The sequence below is a fragment of the Nanorana parkeri genome, unplaced genomic scaffold (genome assembly GCF_000935625.1).
Source record: "Nanorana parkeri isolate BGI_ZX_2015 unplaced genomic scaffold, ASM93562v1 scaffold2562, whole genome shotgun sequence".
NCBI lineage: Eukaryota > Metazoa > Chordata > Amphibia > Anura > Dicroglossidae > Nanorana > Nanorana parkeri.
This window is the reverse complement of record NW_017308830.1, coordinates 41,963-59,787: the sequence shown is the minus strand read 5'-3', so window position 1 is coordinate 59,787 and position 17,825 is coordinate 41,963. Positions and strand designations below refer to the sequence as shown.

Sequence of the window (17,825 nt, the reverse complement as noted above, 5' to 3'; positions counted from 1 at the left end):
TCCCTAAGAACGACATGGACATGACAAAGGTCTAAAACAGGAGTAGACAAACTCTGGCATTCCAACTGTGGTGCACCTACAAATCCCATTAGGCATTGCAAGATTCTGATACCCACAGTTATAACTTCAAGAGGGAGATGCATGATGGGATTTTTAGTTTTACCACAGCTGGAGGGAAGAGTTTGCCTACCCCTGGTCTAGAAGCAGTTCCTCTTGCATGTCACTGTGCATGGAAGTCGAGTGCTACCCCAAAAATAAGGGCATTAACTTTGGAGCCTGTTGAAAGGATGTCAGGCAAGAAAGGGATGATGGTGCATGTTTTTTGTCCCTTAAAGAAACACTGTCACCTTGCCCATGTAGTGCAAAGTGACATCATCTCTAGAAAGGGCCCAATGACCCCCTATCTTACCAGTGATCCCTCACCTGTCTGTTCTCCACTGAAGCCATCAATGAAATGACTAGCATCGCTGACCTGATGTGGTGGTGATGAAAGAGTGAGGAGGTTGTATGCTGCTCCATACCCCAAAGTGCTGGATGTTGTCGCTGACCTGCAGAGGAAGGAGTGGTGCAGGAGCACTGGCAAGGTGAGTATAATTGGGTTTGGTGTCCCTTATAGTCTCAGTTCATAATGTTAAACTTTTCTTAGTTGTGCACGGGCAACTTCCTGTGAACTACTGAACAAATATTAATGGAAACCTAACACCACCAAAAAATCAACACTGCCATCTTATGTGGCAAGGAGAGTCAAAGGGAAACTTCTCAGGGACAAATCTTGTATTGAGACTTTTATTTTGTTGCATTTAAAATGTTGTTAAAAGAAAAAAAAATCTGACCAGGTTGAAGACATGACACCATTGTCCAGTGGTTTCTGAGATACCAACAAAGCTAAGGGTGATGCCATAGGTGTCCAAAAGAATAACCCTTTCATGCTCTGAGAAATGTTGGGAGATGACTATGGGAGATTTTTGTTTCTGAAAGGCTCCATTGGTAACACATAATGAACACATCTATTGCCCTAACCATGTACCTTTCTATCCCAAATACCCACACAACTCTTGGATTCCACTTCAGGTAAAGTATAGCCGGAGATATAAACGTAGCTTTTGAGCGCTTTCTTAGACACATCCTCTCTCCTATCCCACATTTTATTTATTACAGGTTTTTATATAGCACCGACAATTTACACAGTGTTCACATCAGTCCCTGCTCTCAAGGAGCTTACAATCTAAGGGCCCTATCTCACATACATACAAGGGCCAATGTAGACAGGAGGCAATTAACCTACAAGCATGTCTGTGGGAGGAAACCCACGCAAGCATGGGGAGAACATGCTAACTCCTCATAGATAGTGACCTGGAATCAAACCACTACACCACTGTGCTGCACATTACATACAAACAACTAAGAGCTCAAAACCCTTCTACACAAAACTCAACTCCTTGACACATGGAGGATACTACACTGGCAAGATAGGGACTATTCCTTTTTTATCTTCCCATAATTCCTACTACAGGATTCGGGACTGATGCAAGGCATTTTCACAAGTACTTTTGTAAAAAATGACCAAATGCATAACGCCGATATTTGAGCATCGGTGTTGAATTCATATCGCCCGACACCCTGGACATATAGTTCCGGGCGCCGGGCAAGCGAGAGCAGGGGGCGTGGATCGGTGACAGAGCAGGGGGCGTGAAGCGGAGACAGAGCAGTGGGCGTGGAGCGGTGACAGCAGGGGGCGTGGAGCGGTGACAGAGCAGGGGGCATGGAGCGATGACAGAGCAGGGTGGCGTGGAGCAGTGACAGAGCAGGGGGCGTGGAGCAGTGACAGAGCAGGGGGCGTGGAGCGGTGACAGAGCAGGGGGCGTGAAGCTGTGACAGAGCAGGGGGCGTGGAGCTGTCACAGGCTCTGTCACCTCTCTCAGCCTCTGTTCCTGGCCGCTGCTCGTTCTTGTCACAGGAGTTCTAGCAAAATGCTGTGCTAGAACTCCTGTGTTGGAGGTGACAGGGTCAATAAAGAGTACCTGTCACCTCCAAATGCTATTACACAGGGGTGATAGCAATAAAGTTAAGTGAAAAAAGTTGAAAAAATAAATAAATTAAAAAAGTAAAAAATAATAACTAATTAAAAATGTAACTAAATAAAAATGTAAAAAAATTAAAAAGGAGATAAAGTTAAAATAATAAAATTAATGAAAATTAAAACATTTTACGTAGTAAATACAAAATTGAAAAATATGAAAACCAGCCCCGCTGCCCCCATCATCTGCATGCGAATAAACGCGCGGGCTGGGCGGTATTGCGGCGGGAAACCACGCAATCTGCCTGGCATGATTGGGGTACCATTAGAAAATAATGGCACTGGCAGCGTGATCGGCGGTGTTGTGCAATCCATGACCGCCTGGTCATCGTGCACCAAACCGAGCGGATGGCTGGGCGGTCACGGAATCGCACACCACAGCTGATCGCATTGGCAGTGCCATTATTTTCTAATGGCACTCAATTCACGCCAATCAGATTGCACAGTTTCCCGCCGCAATACCGGTCCCACGCGATCGCGGTGGAAAACATGAATAGATTAAAAGTTGTATTGTTCTAAAACAGTCTTAAATTAAAGTACTTCATAATCATAAAGAAATTGGCCTGAAATCATTAGTCTGCATTGGATTTTTTAAATGTCACCTGTCCCTTTAAGAAAAAGAATCTGTAATTGGTATCGGCAAGTACATGAGGGGAAGTACTTGTACTTAGTGTTTAAAAAGTGGTATCGGGACATCACTAACACACACATAGGTTGAACTTTTTTCAACCTTATCCAGTATGTAACTACAGTATTTATCATGTTTTTAAGGACAAAGCAGCAAATGACAATGCATCAGTGATTTAATTATCTGTTAAAAAAAATATATTTTCGATACATTGTTAGTAACCTTTATCCAGCCACAATTCTTATTTTTTGGGGGGGTTTTTTGAACATTTGTGTTTAATAGGCAATGCTACCATATTTCTAATATTATATGACACTTTAAGCCCTTACTAATGTTCCAGCAGACATTTTTGGTCTTTTTTACGACTATGCTAATAGCTAGCTTTATTATAATTGATCCTTTATATTAACCAAGAATTGTATATTTTCAGGATAATTTTCCATGATTAATGATTTTCAATTCCATATGACCTTGCTTGACCAGTTCTGCTATATGGATTTCTATATTTTTTGCACATACTAAAATACATTGAAATATTGTAAACACTGTATGTACATATACATACAGTACCCTTACATATATACATACAGTATGTAAATATTTTAGTATTGAAATACAAAAGGTGGTATGTCAAGTATACATTTTGAGAACGATATCACAACAAAGTCAATGCGTAGACAAAGGAAATTGTGGTGACTTTACATAAGTGACTAACACATTAGCCTTCAGCTAACACTTTTTAAGCAATTACAGAAACAGTGTTTTGGTAAGCTATTGACAGAGTAAATCATATATGTTATTGTTCAGTTTTGCCCATAGTTCAACCTTAACTTCAGGACAGGATTAAGAGAAGTAGGTTTCTCACAGGATGTATACAGAGTGATAAAATCCTTAACCACATGATCGATGTGGTTTGTATCTTAGGGCTGTGATCATTCTTTCCTAGTTAATGAACAATGGGGGACATTTACCAATTCTGTCTCATGGCAAAGCAATGCTAAACACGGCAGTGAGACAGGTTTATTACAAGTACAGTATTACAGTATGAATTAGAAATTCATAGTATTTGATGGCAAGGGATTTACATAGTATTTGAGGTTGAATAAAGACATTAGTCCATCAAGTCCAACCTATTAGGATCTCATTCTAGGAGTACCTGTACCCCTGTATATTACGGTCCCTTAAGAAATTGTCCAAAAGTTTCTTGAACAATTCCACATTCTTTGCTGAAATCATCGCCTGTGGCAGTGAGTTCCAGACCTGAGCCGATAGCTGACTGCGAAGTCAGCCCAGTTCTCCAGGAATAGAGAAATGTGAAATTCCTTCCACATCTGCTTTAAAGTAGCACTGGCATAGAATAAAACCTTCTTCCTAATTATGTGACTGTTTAGAGTGAAAATCTGTTGCATCTTCAGTAATAAATTGATTGCAGTACTTCTGGAGATGAATGGCTAGGTTAGTAAGATGCAAACAAAACATTTATTGTCATCATATCCATATTTCATATCACACAAAAGTTTTCTTTACAGTCCATACATGTCTATAGTCAGTCATAGTGAAAGAAATAGAGAAAATAGAGAGTATATATGACACAGTAAAACTGCTAATAACAAGGCACATTCATCAAATTTTACTTCACAAAATAGCCAATACAAGTCAACTGTAAATTTTGTCTGAATTTTTGGACATAAGTTATAAACACCACATGGTTCATCCCACACTGTTAAATATACAATAGAAAATACACTTTTGACAGAATTCTACAAAAACCATGTTGTATATTTCAAAAAGTTCATTTGGATCTTGTGAAAGGAGACAACAATATGCAAAATTCCCATGAGGTATATGCAGTCGGGAGTAGGGTCCTCTCAATCATTCATATAACCTGATCTCCAGTTCTTTTGAGGCCAGTAACTCTGGCTGCCAGGAGAAAGGCCATTCCAGTCAATATTTCTGTTATGAAAGATAACCATGCCAAAGCCAATGACCAGCCAAAGCGTATGTCGATTTCAGACAGAATTGCACTGCCTAAGGAGTACAGTGCATAATTAAATGCAGCAGCAGAATAAGCAATATAAATGCTAATTCCCGTTAGAGAGACTAGTGCTGAAGAGAAAAGAGAAAAAAAATTAACATTCATACATTTTTAATGAGCATGTATGTTTAGTGCCAGTTAAATTCAGAATATATTTTTAGAGTGGGACTGTGACCAGGCTATGGGCATTCAAATATTTACATTCTTAATAAGCAGTAAATATGCTTCAAAATAGGCTCTTACTGACCCCTGTAGTTAATGCTAATGTGGAGCAATAAAGCCTCAAACTTTACAGCAGAAAGTTTCATTTCAGCAGCTCAGCTTATTCTGCTCCCCCTCTCCTCCCACCAATGGGAGGAGAGGGGCATTTTTTTGTCTAATCTAATCAAAGAGCAGAGTGTCAAGAACAGACTTAAACAACTTTATGACTCCACTTGTGCATTTTGGGGACACATTGCTTGACAATATCTGGAGCTTCAGAGGTCAGTCGGGCCGATTTTAAAAACAAATTTTCTGTCTACTTTTAATACATCTAAAGAGGTAACAGAGGTACAAGCTGCAACACATTGCTTGAGCAAAAAGCCCCAAAATAAACAAATGTTTTTTCGACTTCTTTTTTCATTCTGTCACTCTCTAACCGTGTATCCTATTATGATGCTGTGAAGAATATATTCTCAAAAAGAAGGACTGGAAGTGTAAACAAGGGCGATGCAAGCTGGTTTCAAATTGTTTAGTATACCCCATCATTCTCTTCTACATTATAAAATAAACTCTAAAATCTGTTGAGAATGGATATGATAGCTTGCCCCCTGTAGATCATTATGCTATTTCTGATAAGCTTTTTGGGACTGCATTTGTGAGCCCTCATTGCAAATAACATCATAGAATTCATCAATGAACCATAGTGTTTCTCCAGATTGGTCCACAACTGCCTGCCACAGTCAGGTGCTCACGCAGCTCGTCACTGGTAATACTGTTGCAGAAAAAGTGGATATCATCACTCTGACGTATTCTAAAAGTGGCCATAGAATCAATTACATAAGAGATAAATGGAGACTTCTAACATGTTTTACACACACAGTCGCTTCGTCATTCTATGGCGGATTCTGGTGAGGATTTTCTCACTAAGTGTCTGTGTGCATGAAACATGTTAGAAGTCTGTTCATCTTCTGTGTAATTGATTTTATGGATCAATAAAATAGCCACTTTGAAATATGTTGGGGTGCTGCTATCCACTTTTTCTATTACAGAATTTTGTGAGTGAACAACACCTTTGCATGTTTAATTCGGGGGCATTAACATATAGCTAAATACTGAAGTGTGGGGGGGCGTGGCCAGGCGCATGGAGCGGTAAGACGTGATTTAACTCGTCTCCCGCTCACAGGGCACTGAACACAGTGCAAATCAGCTGTATTTCGCTCTCTGAGCGACCTTCCATCATGAAGGTCGATACCCTGTGGTGCACCTGGAGAGTTGTCAGCGGCTGCCGACCAAGAATGCTGCTGTCCTTTATGCTGTTATGTTATATTTTATCGTTATTAACTTCATATGTTCTGTTATATATGCCCTTTTTGATACTTTTATACATAGCCTGTAGATAGGATGTTTATATTGAGTTTAACAGCCCTGGAGCGGGAGCCGATCCATGGGCCTGCTATGTTACCCCCACTTAGGCCGTCAGTGAGATTTTTCGCTGACATTTTGTACGCCGTTAGTGCTTTCTGGACCTTGTATTGGGTCCACGGAAGGTTTTTCTGTCGCTCCGCCACTAGAGGGCGGACGAGCTCTTTTACCTCCTTCTTCCTCTCTTTGTTCTGCTACTCTCTCCCTTGGATACCTGCCCCTCCCTCCCTGATTCCCTCCCTTACCCTCTCCCCCCGTACCCTGGGGGTAATCCCAGCCTTCCCTCCTTAACCCCGTCCTTCTCCTTCTATCCTGTCTTCCCCGCTTTTTCTCTGTTTAAATGCTTCTCTAATCTGACTGCAAAGTCAGACGGTGCACGAGAAGATTATAATATATGCTATTAAAGAGGTTAGCTCCAAATCGCACAGGATCAGGTGGCCCTACAGGGTGCTCCTGGAAATGTTTGATCAAAAGGTTGAGCACAGCACTCGTACAGATTCGGTGTAATGTTGGTTTTTCTGTTCCTTTTTCTGTGCTCATATAAATTAACCAACTACGGCGAGTCGGGCAAACTGAACGATGTCAACGCTGTGCCAATGAGAGTTTCCCTCCCTCATATTGTATCCCAACACTGTGATTTAATGTTTGAGCCATTATGTGCATTGTCTGAATCTTCTTTTATGAAACTTAATAAAAACTGATTCAACACTAAATACTGAAGTGTGCACTGCATCCACAGCCACCATACAATGAATTTGCCCATTGCAAACAAAGGCAGTCAGTAATTTGCATACACATTCTTCAGAAGTCAATAACAAAAATGCTTTTATTGGATTTTTTTCTTCTAACAAAAAGGTAACATTAAAGGAGTTCTAAAGTCACAGCATACACTATCCTGTTATACCATCAGCATTGGAATACCTACTATAGCTGTTTTTCATAATGAGATCAAAGCTTACTTGAAAAAAATCCCTTTTATGTAGTGAGTGCTGCCTTCTGACTGCCCATCATTTTTATCAACTTCCTGGATTCCTAGTGTGCTTTGCGTCTCTTTCTCTGCTCCTTGATGTGATTTATTCTCAATTTTTCAAGACTGCATATCCCACTCATGACACCACAGTAGAAGTTCATGCCTGATCCGTATCATTGTTATTTTGAAATCCTGCATTTTCACCATATATACTGCATTTTTACAGAAAAGTATATAATTGCATATTGTTTTATTTAAAACATATCTGCCTGTCTCATTATGTTTATGCACTGATTGCATCATATTTTATTTGATCAAGCATTTTTTATGCCCACATGGGGTGTGTTTGTGTGAGTGTGTGTGTGTGTGTGTATGTTTTTGAGTTTGTGTGTATTAGCTGTGATTCCACCTCCCTTAGAGGAAGTTCAGGCGCTGAGTTGTAGTTCAAACGACAGGCTTCATTAGAGTGGTGACACAAAAAAGTGCATATCCACAGGACTAAGTGAAATTTTGTCACTGCACTGCACATTTTTTGTCAAATCCCCTGAATGTCTTTAATAAGTAAGTTTACAAACTTCTACATCAGTATGGTTTTTAGGAGTAGGATAGAACCTATGGAAATTCAATATAGAAATAAATATTTATTTTTAGTTTTTGACCATAGATACCCTTTAATTGGTATTTAGTTATTTTTTCCTAACTTTTTAAATTCTTTTAAAATATTTTATTTTTATTTATCTTTTTATTTTTTTATATTTTATTTTAATAAATGTTTTTTTTTTTTTACTTTACGGTCAGGGGCTCTGGGGAAATATCGGGGTCTAAACAGATCCCTGATATTTCCCTTTTAAAATAGAAAAAGAGATTGAGGACACAGAGTTCCTAAATGAACAGGAATCCTCTATACCGAGTGTGCCTGTTTTTTCATAACTTGTGGAGATAGTATGCTTACTATATCCACAATCATGAAGGAACAGGAAGTGATGTATAGCACTTCCCATTCATTCACAATTGAGGACACCGTAAACATGCTATGTCCTCAATTATTTACAAGCAGTCAGCGATCACTGATCGCTGGATGCTTGTACCCACTCTCCATGCTGATTCGCTGTCACAGGAGGCTGCGCCGGTTGTGAGGGAGGAGAGCTCGGTCTATTTTGACAGCTGACTCCTCCCTCAACACTGCCGGCTCAGCATCTTGTGACAGCTGTCTCCGTACACACAGCGCTGCTCTCCATCCTGATTTGTCACAGGAGGCTGAGCAGGGTGGTGCAGGAGGAGAGCTTGGCCTCCTGTGACAGCATTGAAAGCTGTCTCTGCCCTCACACTGCTCTCTATCCTGATTTGAGCAGGGCAGTGTGGGGGGTGAGCCCGGCCTCTTGTGGACAGCGCTCACAGCGCTCTGCTCCCCCGCACTGCTTGGCCTCTTCTGACAGTTTCTCTCCTCCCTACTGGACGCTGCGCTGTGTCAGAGGAGGCACAGAGCAGTGCCCAGCTGGAATGAGAGAGACCAGACATGCACCACAATTTCATCGGAAAGATGGCACTTTCGGCAATTTGCTTTGTTCAATTTTCGGGTGATATGTTTTTGCGTCCCTAGTATTTAGTCGATAAAAGAGTTTTCTAGATTACCTACAGATCTGTTCAAACCCTTTCAACAGTTATATTTGTGATTCCCTGCCTATTTAATGGTATATGGTATTGTGGGAAGGAAGTTCTTGGGTTACGCACATAGAATAAGACATCATCTGCATATGCTGCTATTTTTAATTCACCTGCAGGAGTAACAATCCCTTGAATATCAGAATGTTGATGAACAGTGGCCAGGAAGGATTCCAATGAAAGAGCAAAAAGTAAGGGAGAGAGTGGACAAGCCTGGCATGTTCCGTTATAAAGCGTGAACGCTTGGGACAAGGTACCATTCATTCTGACTTTGGCCGTGGGATTATCGTATAGTGGTGAAATCCATGACATCATTCTGGAAACTAGTCCTAAGTGTGATAAAGTAGTGTGTAGAAAATCCCAGGCTACTCTGTCAAAAACCTTTTTGGCATCAGTTGACAAGAGCAGCCCTGGAAATCTCTGATGTTTGGCTGAATGAACAGTCTTGAGAGCATTACCTCTTGCTTCCCTACCTGGAATAAACTCAACTTGGTCTGGGTGTTTCCATGAAGGGATAAGGAGAGACAATCTATTTGGAAGAATTTTAACATATACAGTAGTTTTAGGTCAATATTTAACAAAGATATTGGATGATAGCTTGCGCAACAGGAAGGATCCCTGTCAGGTTTAGCTATAACTATTATTTGACCCAATAAAGATTTGGGGTGCAAGGGAGACATAGAATTAATAGAATTTACATAGGAACAGAAATGAGGTGCCAAAATATCTTGAAAGCGTTTATAATAAAGTAAAGTGAAGCCTTCAGTTCCAGGGCTTTTCCCTAACGTTGTAGTTTTGACAACATGTTCAAACTCAATGGGGGTGATATCGACCTCCAGAGCAGATGGTTCTTTTTCTGGGATTATGGGTACATCTGGTCGTTGCAGATAAGACGACATTTTCTCTAATTTTTGTTTATTTCAAACAATGGCTTTTATAGCTATGGAATATCATGTTGCCAAATTAGGTGGCATAAGATAGATTTAAACACCAGCAAATGAGGCGGAACAAATGGTCAGGCAAACGCACAGTTTATCGTACTTCTCAATTTAGCTTCCTTTAGTTAATATCTTTATTGCACTGTAGTAGTTTTGGCACTTGTATACTACTATTTGAAAACAGCATAGTGATAGCTGGAATTTATTTTTCAGCAAAAGCATGCAGATGGCCTAAGACAAAGCTTCCAACAACACTGAATTATTGATATGAGAGCAGTGTGCATTTGATTTTTAAGTAGATAGGAACAGATTCCCTTTAAAATTTCAAGTACACTTTCTACTATTTGAATTATGAATATGATGAATAGAATCATCATTTACATTATGTTGCATAAGACAGAGACATATTGTTATGTTTTCAAGTACATCATAAATCTTTGGAAATGCTACATGTATGGAGTGGTAATGGTCATGGATAATGTATTTAGCACTGCTAAAGATTTCATTAGCAATACTGTACTGAAGGTTGTTTTCTAATGTACTTGTTCACAAAGCACTTGCCAGCCCTCTGCAGCCCAAACAAAATTAGCTGCAAAATAAATAATAAAATAAATACAAACGGAGCTGCTGCAAAAAAAAGAAATAATACATTAAACAAATACAATTTTATATATTATTGTAGTATGTAGTATGTAGTATTGTAGTATGCGATGATACCTTTCTTATTGGACTAACAAAATATATAAAAGACAAGCTTTCGAGAGTTAACCTCTCTTCTTCAGGTCAGAAGCAATACTAATCAACATGACAACCTTTACCACTTAAAGCAAGAGAAAGTTGTTAGGGAGGGGGGATGAGTGGGGTGTCATAAATGTTGGACCTGGGAGTAAAGAATGTATCCTGATAACTAGAACAAATAAACATAGGATGACCAATAAATCCTAAACAGATCAGGGATATACAACATACATGAATATTATTATGTTCTGTATATTCATAAAAGGTTCTGGTAGTGTGTAAGAAAACCAGAATCCACATTAAGTCCCTCCTTTATGGAATTGAAATGTAAAATAATTTTTATTTCAAATGTTTTTCTTTCATGAGAGTTTTTAAAATTCCCTTTCAGTACTTTAATATTGAGGTTTTGGATGGAGTGATCCTTCTGGGAGAAGTGATGTCCTACTGGGGTGCAATATTCATTTTCTTTGTGGTTCTTGATCGAGCTCCTGTGTAGGTTCATCCTGAGATGCAGCTTAAGTCCAGTTTCACCAATGTAACAACCTTTGTCACATGCTGAACACTGTATCATATAAACCACGTTAGCAGATGTACATGAGTATGAAATTTTTTGAATTTCCATAACCACAGTCCTGAAGGCCTGAAGGTCTTTGACATTGAATACCCCTGATCTGACATGATCAGGTCCCGCGAAACAGAACTCTGATCTATTTGTTTTTCTGGACCTGTCCAGAGCCAGGGGTAAACGGATGTAAACGGATGCCGTCTGTTTAGATCCAGCTGTCCATAGAATTACATCGGGCTTCTGATTAGAGCCACCTAAAAAACTGAAAGGCAGACTTGATCGGAATGTAAAGGGGCCTTAGAGAGATTTACTCTCAGTTCCTGTCCAGTGTCCAGGCAGGAAGTGAGGTTAACTATCAAAAACAAAACAGAAATGTTTTTGTTTAGTAAAGTGAGGGAATTTTTAAATCGGTGTCTGTCCCTGTTGTCATCTAACAAAGCCCCAGATAGCAGTAAAAACCTGACAGCAGTTCTTATCCTTTCCCACTCTATTCAAAACTAGAAAAGAGGATTTTCACTTGACATACACTTTAAGATATATATGTTTAGAAAAGTCAGTTGGTAAATAAAGAAAAAACTATCCTATGGTATATAATCATATTTTTAAAAATTGATTTACAATTTCTCTCCTGCAATGGTCTAAAGTTGGAAGTGGTGTACCCCAAGGTTCAAATTTGGGGCCATTACTTTGTAACCTATTTATAAATGATAACTGATTGATGAGAAAGCCTAGGTCTAATTGCAAGAGGTACTGGAACTTACTCTAAAATATATAAAGACTGCTGTCCTAACAACAAAAAACTATTAAAACAAAGATAAAAAGGTACTCAGTGCCAGTCAGTCGCTTGTTAAACTAATTTGGATGATTTAGCAATTCACAATTATGATAAATGATACAGGGTTTGAGTTTAAAAGTACCATTTCTGTGTTTGTAAATGGCACAAATCTGTGTGATGGTATATATTCCATTCACTGAACTCCTCTGCTTTCGAAGAACAAGGAATCAAGGAGGATTTTGTCACTTCTGGGTAATGAACTGTCATTCTGGGGCCACTGTGGCTGGGGGTGAAGCTAATCAAGCATGATCTGTGCTTTATTAGCTTCATTGGGCTTCAAAGGTGACATTAGGGGTCTAATAGAGCAGGGAGGAGAACGGCAAATGTACGTTTGCCGGTCTCCCTCCATGCTTCCAGCCGACACCGATATGCTGGTACCGGACCTATAAAGTCAACAGTTTACAATTGTAAACAGAGTCCCGGAGGCTATAGCCGAGGGGCTTGCTGCCAACAATGTATGAGATACGTGGTGACCAAGGTAGTTGCGCTAGGATATATGAAAAAATCAGAAACCAAAATACAGAAAAAATAGAAAAAGATATAATAATATCAAAAAATAATAATATCAAAAAATATGATCCAAATGATTATAATCCAGCTGCAGCAATATCTATCGAAGTGATCAATTGTGAACCAGTGTGCTGCGCTTGGTATTGTGATACGTGCTATATTTATACCACAAACGTTTGTGGTATAAATATAGCACGTATCACAATACCAAGCGCAGCACACTGGTTCACAATGTATGAGATACGTCAGTGGCAGCGAAAGGGTTAAAAGCTTTGCCTATGTACAATTTTGGGAACAACAGTTTTTCACTGTTTCACAGATGCACACAATTTTGAGGTTTGACATGTTTGGTATCTATTTATTTTAGTTTCAAAAAAGTTTATTGTCATTTTTCATAAGGTTCAAGTAATTGGTACATAAGCTCGAACATCAAGTGCATGACTGTTTAAATGTTACAGACAACAGTGTTTGTACATAACAAAAAGTTTGCTCTACGGACCCGACAACCCATGTCGGCCAATCAAAGTATATTCAAAGGAGGTATGAACCTCATCAGTCAGTGTTGTAACGTTGAGAACATGAGCAAACACTAAATCATAGAAAGAAAGGGAATAGAGGGCCAGAGGGGGGGATGGGAAACATTTGGGGTTGCGATGAGTAAGCCAGCCCGCCATTTAGTCGGTAGTAGTACGATGAGTATGATATAAATGAGGATACATTCACAGAGTCAATAGGCAGGTGTGTCAAAGATGGGTGGAAGAAAATGTTTTACCCAGGGTTCCCATATCTTCTCAAATTTCGGGATTTGGTCTGTTAGGCGCGCCGTAAGTTTCTCATTGGAGAAAATCCAGTGGATTTTGTTTTTGGAAGCTTGGAGAGAGAGCTTGTTGGTAAGCCATGAGCTGGCTATAGTGTGTTTAGCTGCTGAAAGGACGTGCAGTATCAATTTAAACTTCATGTAGGTGATGTTTGCAGGTTTTACATTAAGTAGTGCTGTTTGAGGTGTGGGGGGGACGTGCACCCCAGAAAGGGTGGAGAGCATTTTAAAAATTTTGAGCCAGAATGTTTGGGCAATAGGCCATGACCACCATATGTGGAGATATGTGCCGCTGTCAGGGCAACTACGAAAGCATGAGCCTGTACAACCCGGAAGGTAATATTGAGCCTGCGACGGAGTAGAGTAACAGCGGAGAAGTACTTTGTAGTTTGTCTCGAGTACTCTCACGCTTGTCTAGCTGGAGTTAGTAGAGATCCACACTTGGGACCATGTATCATTTGAAAGTTCTGTGTCCAAGTCTTTATGCCAGCGATCCATATATGAGTGGTGTAAAGTGTGGATTGAATGTAGGGAAGTTGTGTAAAGTAGTGAGATGACTCCTGTTGAGTGTGGGTCATGTTTACAGATTTTCTCAAAGGGAGAAAGGGACAGCAGGTTGCCATTCAGCTTGGCACTGGCTTGTATGAAGCTTTATCTATGTGCAAATATCTAAAGATTTCAGATGATGGAAGTGTATATCTAGTTCTGGGAAAGGCATAATCTTTGAGTTGGAAAACATTGAAAGGTAACGGGTTATTCCCTTATCTTTCCATTTGTGAAACACTGCTGGAGAATCAAATGCTGGTGAGAAGGCAGGGTGGTGGAAAAAGGAAAGCATGGGGAGATAGGAAGCCGCATGAGTATTTAGAAGCGTCCCAGATCCGGAGGGAGTGGCGGGGGATAGTGTTAGTGATAGTGGTCCTATCTTTAGATAGCATCCATACTAGGTTGTCTATTGAGTAGGGGTCGCAATCGAGGGCTTAAATCGACACCCAAAGTGGAACTTCGTCAGTGGCATGATATTTGGTTACTGTTGCCATTTGGGCGGCGACGTAATATTTCTGGAGGTTTGGTACGCCTAATCCACCAGAGCGCCTAGTTTGGCACATGATGTTATGCGCAATTCTGGGTCTTTTGTGGGACCAAATAAAGGTGGAAAGCTGCCTCTGGAATGCTCTGAGCTGATGAGAGGGAACCGGTGTGGGGAGGACCCGAAAAGGGTATTGTTGGTGACTATTTATTCAAAGCAACCTTACATTTAATATTTTACCCCCAAAAAATTGGGTATGTATTGTATTTCCAAATGCAAAAATGTATTTAAAAGCGTTCTTTATTGCAAATTGGGGTTTTATAAACGGTTGCTCTAATATTGTTTGACATAAAAATTGCAACTGCCACTATTTTATTATACCAGTGTCTTTTGCTTTCAGAAGATATATAATTTTGGGGGCTTTAAATCAATTTTCAGGCTAAAATGTGCTTTAAAAAATAATAAACAGCTCTGGCAGCGAAATAGTTAATAAAAAACCTGTATTTGTGATATACGCACCACATTTCTAATTATGCTTTTTTTTTTTTAAATAAAGGCAGCTAAATAGCATAAATTATAGTAAAAAAAAAAAAAAACAATTCAACAGTTTAACTTAATTTTCAAGGAACAAATGCATACATTACCTCCAAATAGAAAAAGCATTCCAGTTAATAATAGCAGCAGATAGGCTTTTGCTAGTATACTAACAAATCCAGTCATTCCTCCAAAAATCATCAGGATCAGACTAAGGGGCAGCAGAATTACAAGAGTTCCATGCATACCTGTATAAAAAAAATATGCCATTTATTATTGTAAGATAACATCTCAGTTCTTAAAAAGAGAAAAACACTTAATTAATAACATTTTAATTTGCCTACATCTGAGACTGCATAATTGAGTGGTGGAAAACTCAGTAACTTGCAGTACAAATTATGCTTTAAATGAATTAATGCTTCCAGAGTTTGGTAGCTCTGTAAGTACCTTGTATAATTGTATTATTTCCCTATTTGCATTTTGTTCCTAATTGTAATTACACTTACTGTGAAAGTAAAAGTGAGAAATTGATAATTAATATGCATGTTGTTTGCTAACTGTTATTTAGTTAAATGAAAAACTTTTGCAAGAAATTCTGTGAAAGGGGATTTACCACAGCATTTTTAGATCTTACTGCTAGCTTTAGGCAGAAAGGATGAATGCCCTTTATATGAAAATGTGTCTATCTTTAAACTCATCTTAAAGTGACACTGAACTCAGGAGTTAAATCTTAAAAATGCATTCAAGTACCTCAACTATTAGCAAAAATGTTGCTTATTTGTATATCACTGTAGATCTTCAGATCCTTTCAGAATTCATGCTGATACTGTCCTTCCTTCTGGAGGGTGGCCACTCTTGTTCCCCATGATCCCTGTGCGTGTTGTACAGTAGCCACCATAACCTGTGATTATACTCCATCAGGAGGGTGAGCTTGGAGCGGCGGCTGCTTTACAACACACACAGGAACCATGGGGAACAAAAGTAGCCACTTTCCAGAAGGAATGAAAGTGTCAGCATGAATTCAGAGATGATTTGAGGATCTACAGATGAGTGATACATAAATAAGCTCCATTTGTGTTAATAGTTAGAGTACTTGAATGCATTTGTAAGATTTAGCGCCTGAGTCTTGCGTCAATTTAAATGTGTGTATTATGCTTACCTAGGATTTGATGAACGATTAAAAGTATCTACCACTCAAAATGTAAAAATAAACAAGGATCTACCCCTTGGATAACCAGTATATCCTGCTCCCCTTTGTCTATAATCTTGTGATCCCGAAACTCACCTGCTGAAGCTGTTGCAGATTCTTGCTACCTCTTCGGCATATAAAAAAAGCCTGTTCTGTTTCCCATTGTCACCAATCACTTTCTGTTCTGTCTTGAAAGTGTTAACCTGATTAATGATGCAAGATGTCCAGAGAAAAATGACACAGCACAGGCCTCAGGAAGCATGTTACTACTGTCTTTCTTCTGATCTACAGAAGAATACACATAACTCAGGTTAAGGCAAATTAGTTAAACTTTCTGCAAGTTAGTTGCAGTGTTTACTAAAGCTCACTGAGGCTAGGTTCAGACACCAGCGACACCCGGGACACGCGATCATGTGCTAGTACACACAGTGGTTGCCGCGCGTTCCCATTGATTTCAATGGGGTTACATCCACGCGGCACTCGCTAAAAAAGGTACCGTTTTTGCGACACCCGACGCACGGATTTTTTGTGTTCAATTGCATGGGTTCAATTGAAATGGTGTCGGGAAACCACGCGATCCGCCTGTGGCACCTCCAGCGCGATCGGCTGTGGTGGGCGACTCCGTGATCGCGCAACAATCAGCATGCTTTGTGCACTCAATGTTTTCAATTGTTGCCCAGAACTGCTGTTTTACTACTGGCCTATTGCAATCTGCATACTAATACGATAATGCGTAGGGAACAAGTAGGTGACCTTTTTATTACATGGGCAACAAGTAGTGAGTTGTAAAAACATGGGGACAACAAATGGCCATTCATTACAATGCACCATCTTTATTGCAATATATACCATCATGTTTACAGCTCATGGCCCACTTTCAAAGGCCATGTTTTTGCTCAAGAACAGGTCCAGGATAGTGGAAAAGAGCGCCCTAACCCTCAGAAGCCACTTAAAGCCCATTGCACATAGGCGTCTCTACAGGGGGGCAAGGGGGGGCAATTGCCTATCTCTGCGTTACATTGCTGTCATCTGCACTCTGCGTTACATTGCTGTCATCTGCACTCTGCGTTATAACTGACCTCTGTCCCAATACTAAAAAACTCTGTCCCAATACTTAGGTGTCTTGGGTCTGGCTTGGGACCTTGCGGCAGCCCTCTGGGGAGCCACACAATGCCTGCTTACAGCGCTTCTGCCACCCACACATCTCCCCTTAGTAAGACCCTCCCCACCCCTCCTGACAAGCTCTGCCCAATACATTAGGCCAGAACCGCAGAGTAGAGCAGCAGCACAGGGTATGTGGCAAATGTATATACTATTATTCTGCATTGCTCTATGTTTTGTTGGGATTTGTAGTCCTCTATAGCTAATGGTATTCTGCTTTTCTGTATAATGTATTGCTGCGGTTGGTAGTCCTCTATCGCTATAGGTGATTATTTACACAGCCCTGGTGTTTACTGAAATTGAAAAGCTTTTGAGAGTTTTTCCTCTCTTTCTCAAGTCTGAAGCAATACCTGAGGAAGAAAGAAAAACTCTTGAAAGCTCGTCTTCTAAGTATTAGGTTAGTACAATAAAAAGGTATCACCGCATACCGCATTACTCTCGTATTTTGTAATCTTATTTATATATACTTCTTTAGTTATTTTCAGCGGTATGATTTAGTGGTGAAAATTATTA

At 39.8% G+C, this 17,825-nt stretch overlaps 1 protein-coding gene across 1 annotated transcript in view; it reads right to left on the bottom strand.

Moving 5' to 3' along the window:
• Positions 1-4,498: 4,498 nt before the first annotated feature.
• The window catches only part of TMEM114 (transmembrane protein 114), a 27,961-nt gene continuing 14,634 nt past the window's right edge, over positions 4,499-17,825 (bottom strand). Inside the window, exons 3-4 of the mRNA XM_018573835.1 lie at positions 15,073-15,210; positions 4,499-4,811 (exon numbers count right to left, since the gene is read on the bottom strand). Coding sequence (XP_018429337.1) covers positions 4,582-4,811; positions 15,073-15,210 — 368 coding nt within the window. The 3' untranslated portion in view covers positions 4,499-4,581. The remainder of the gene's footprint in view (positions 4,812-15,072; positions 15,211-17,825) is intronic.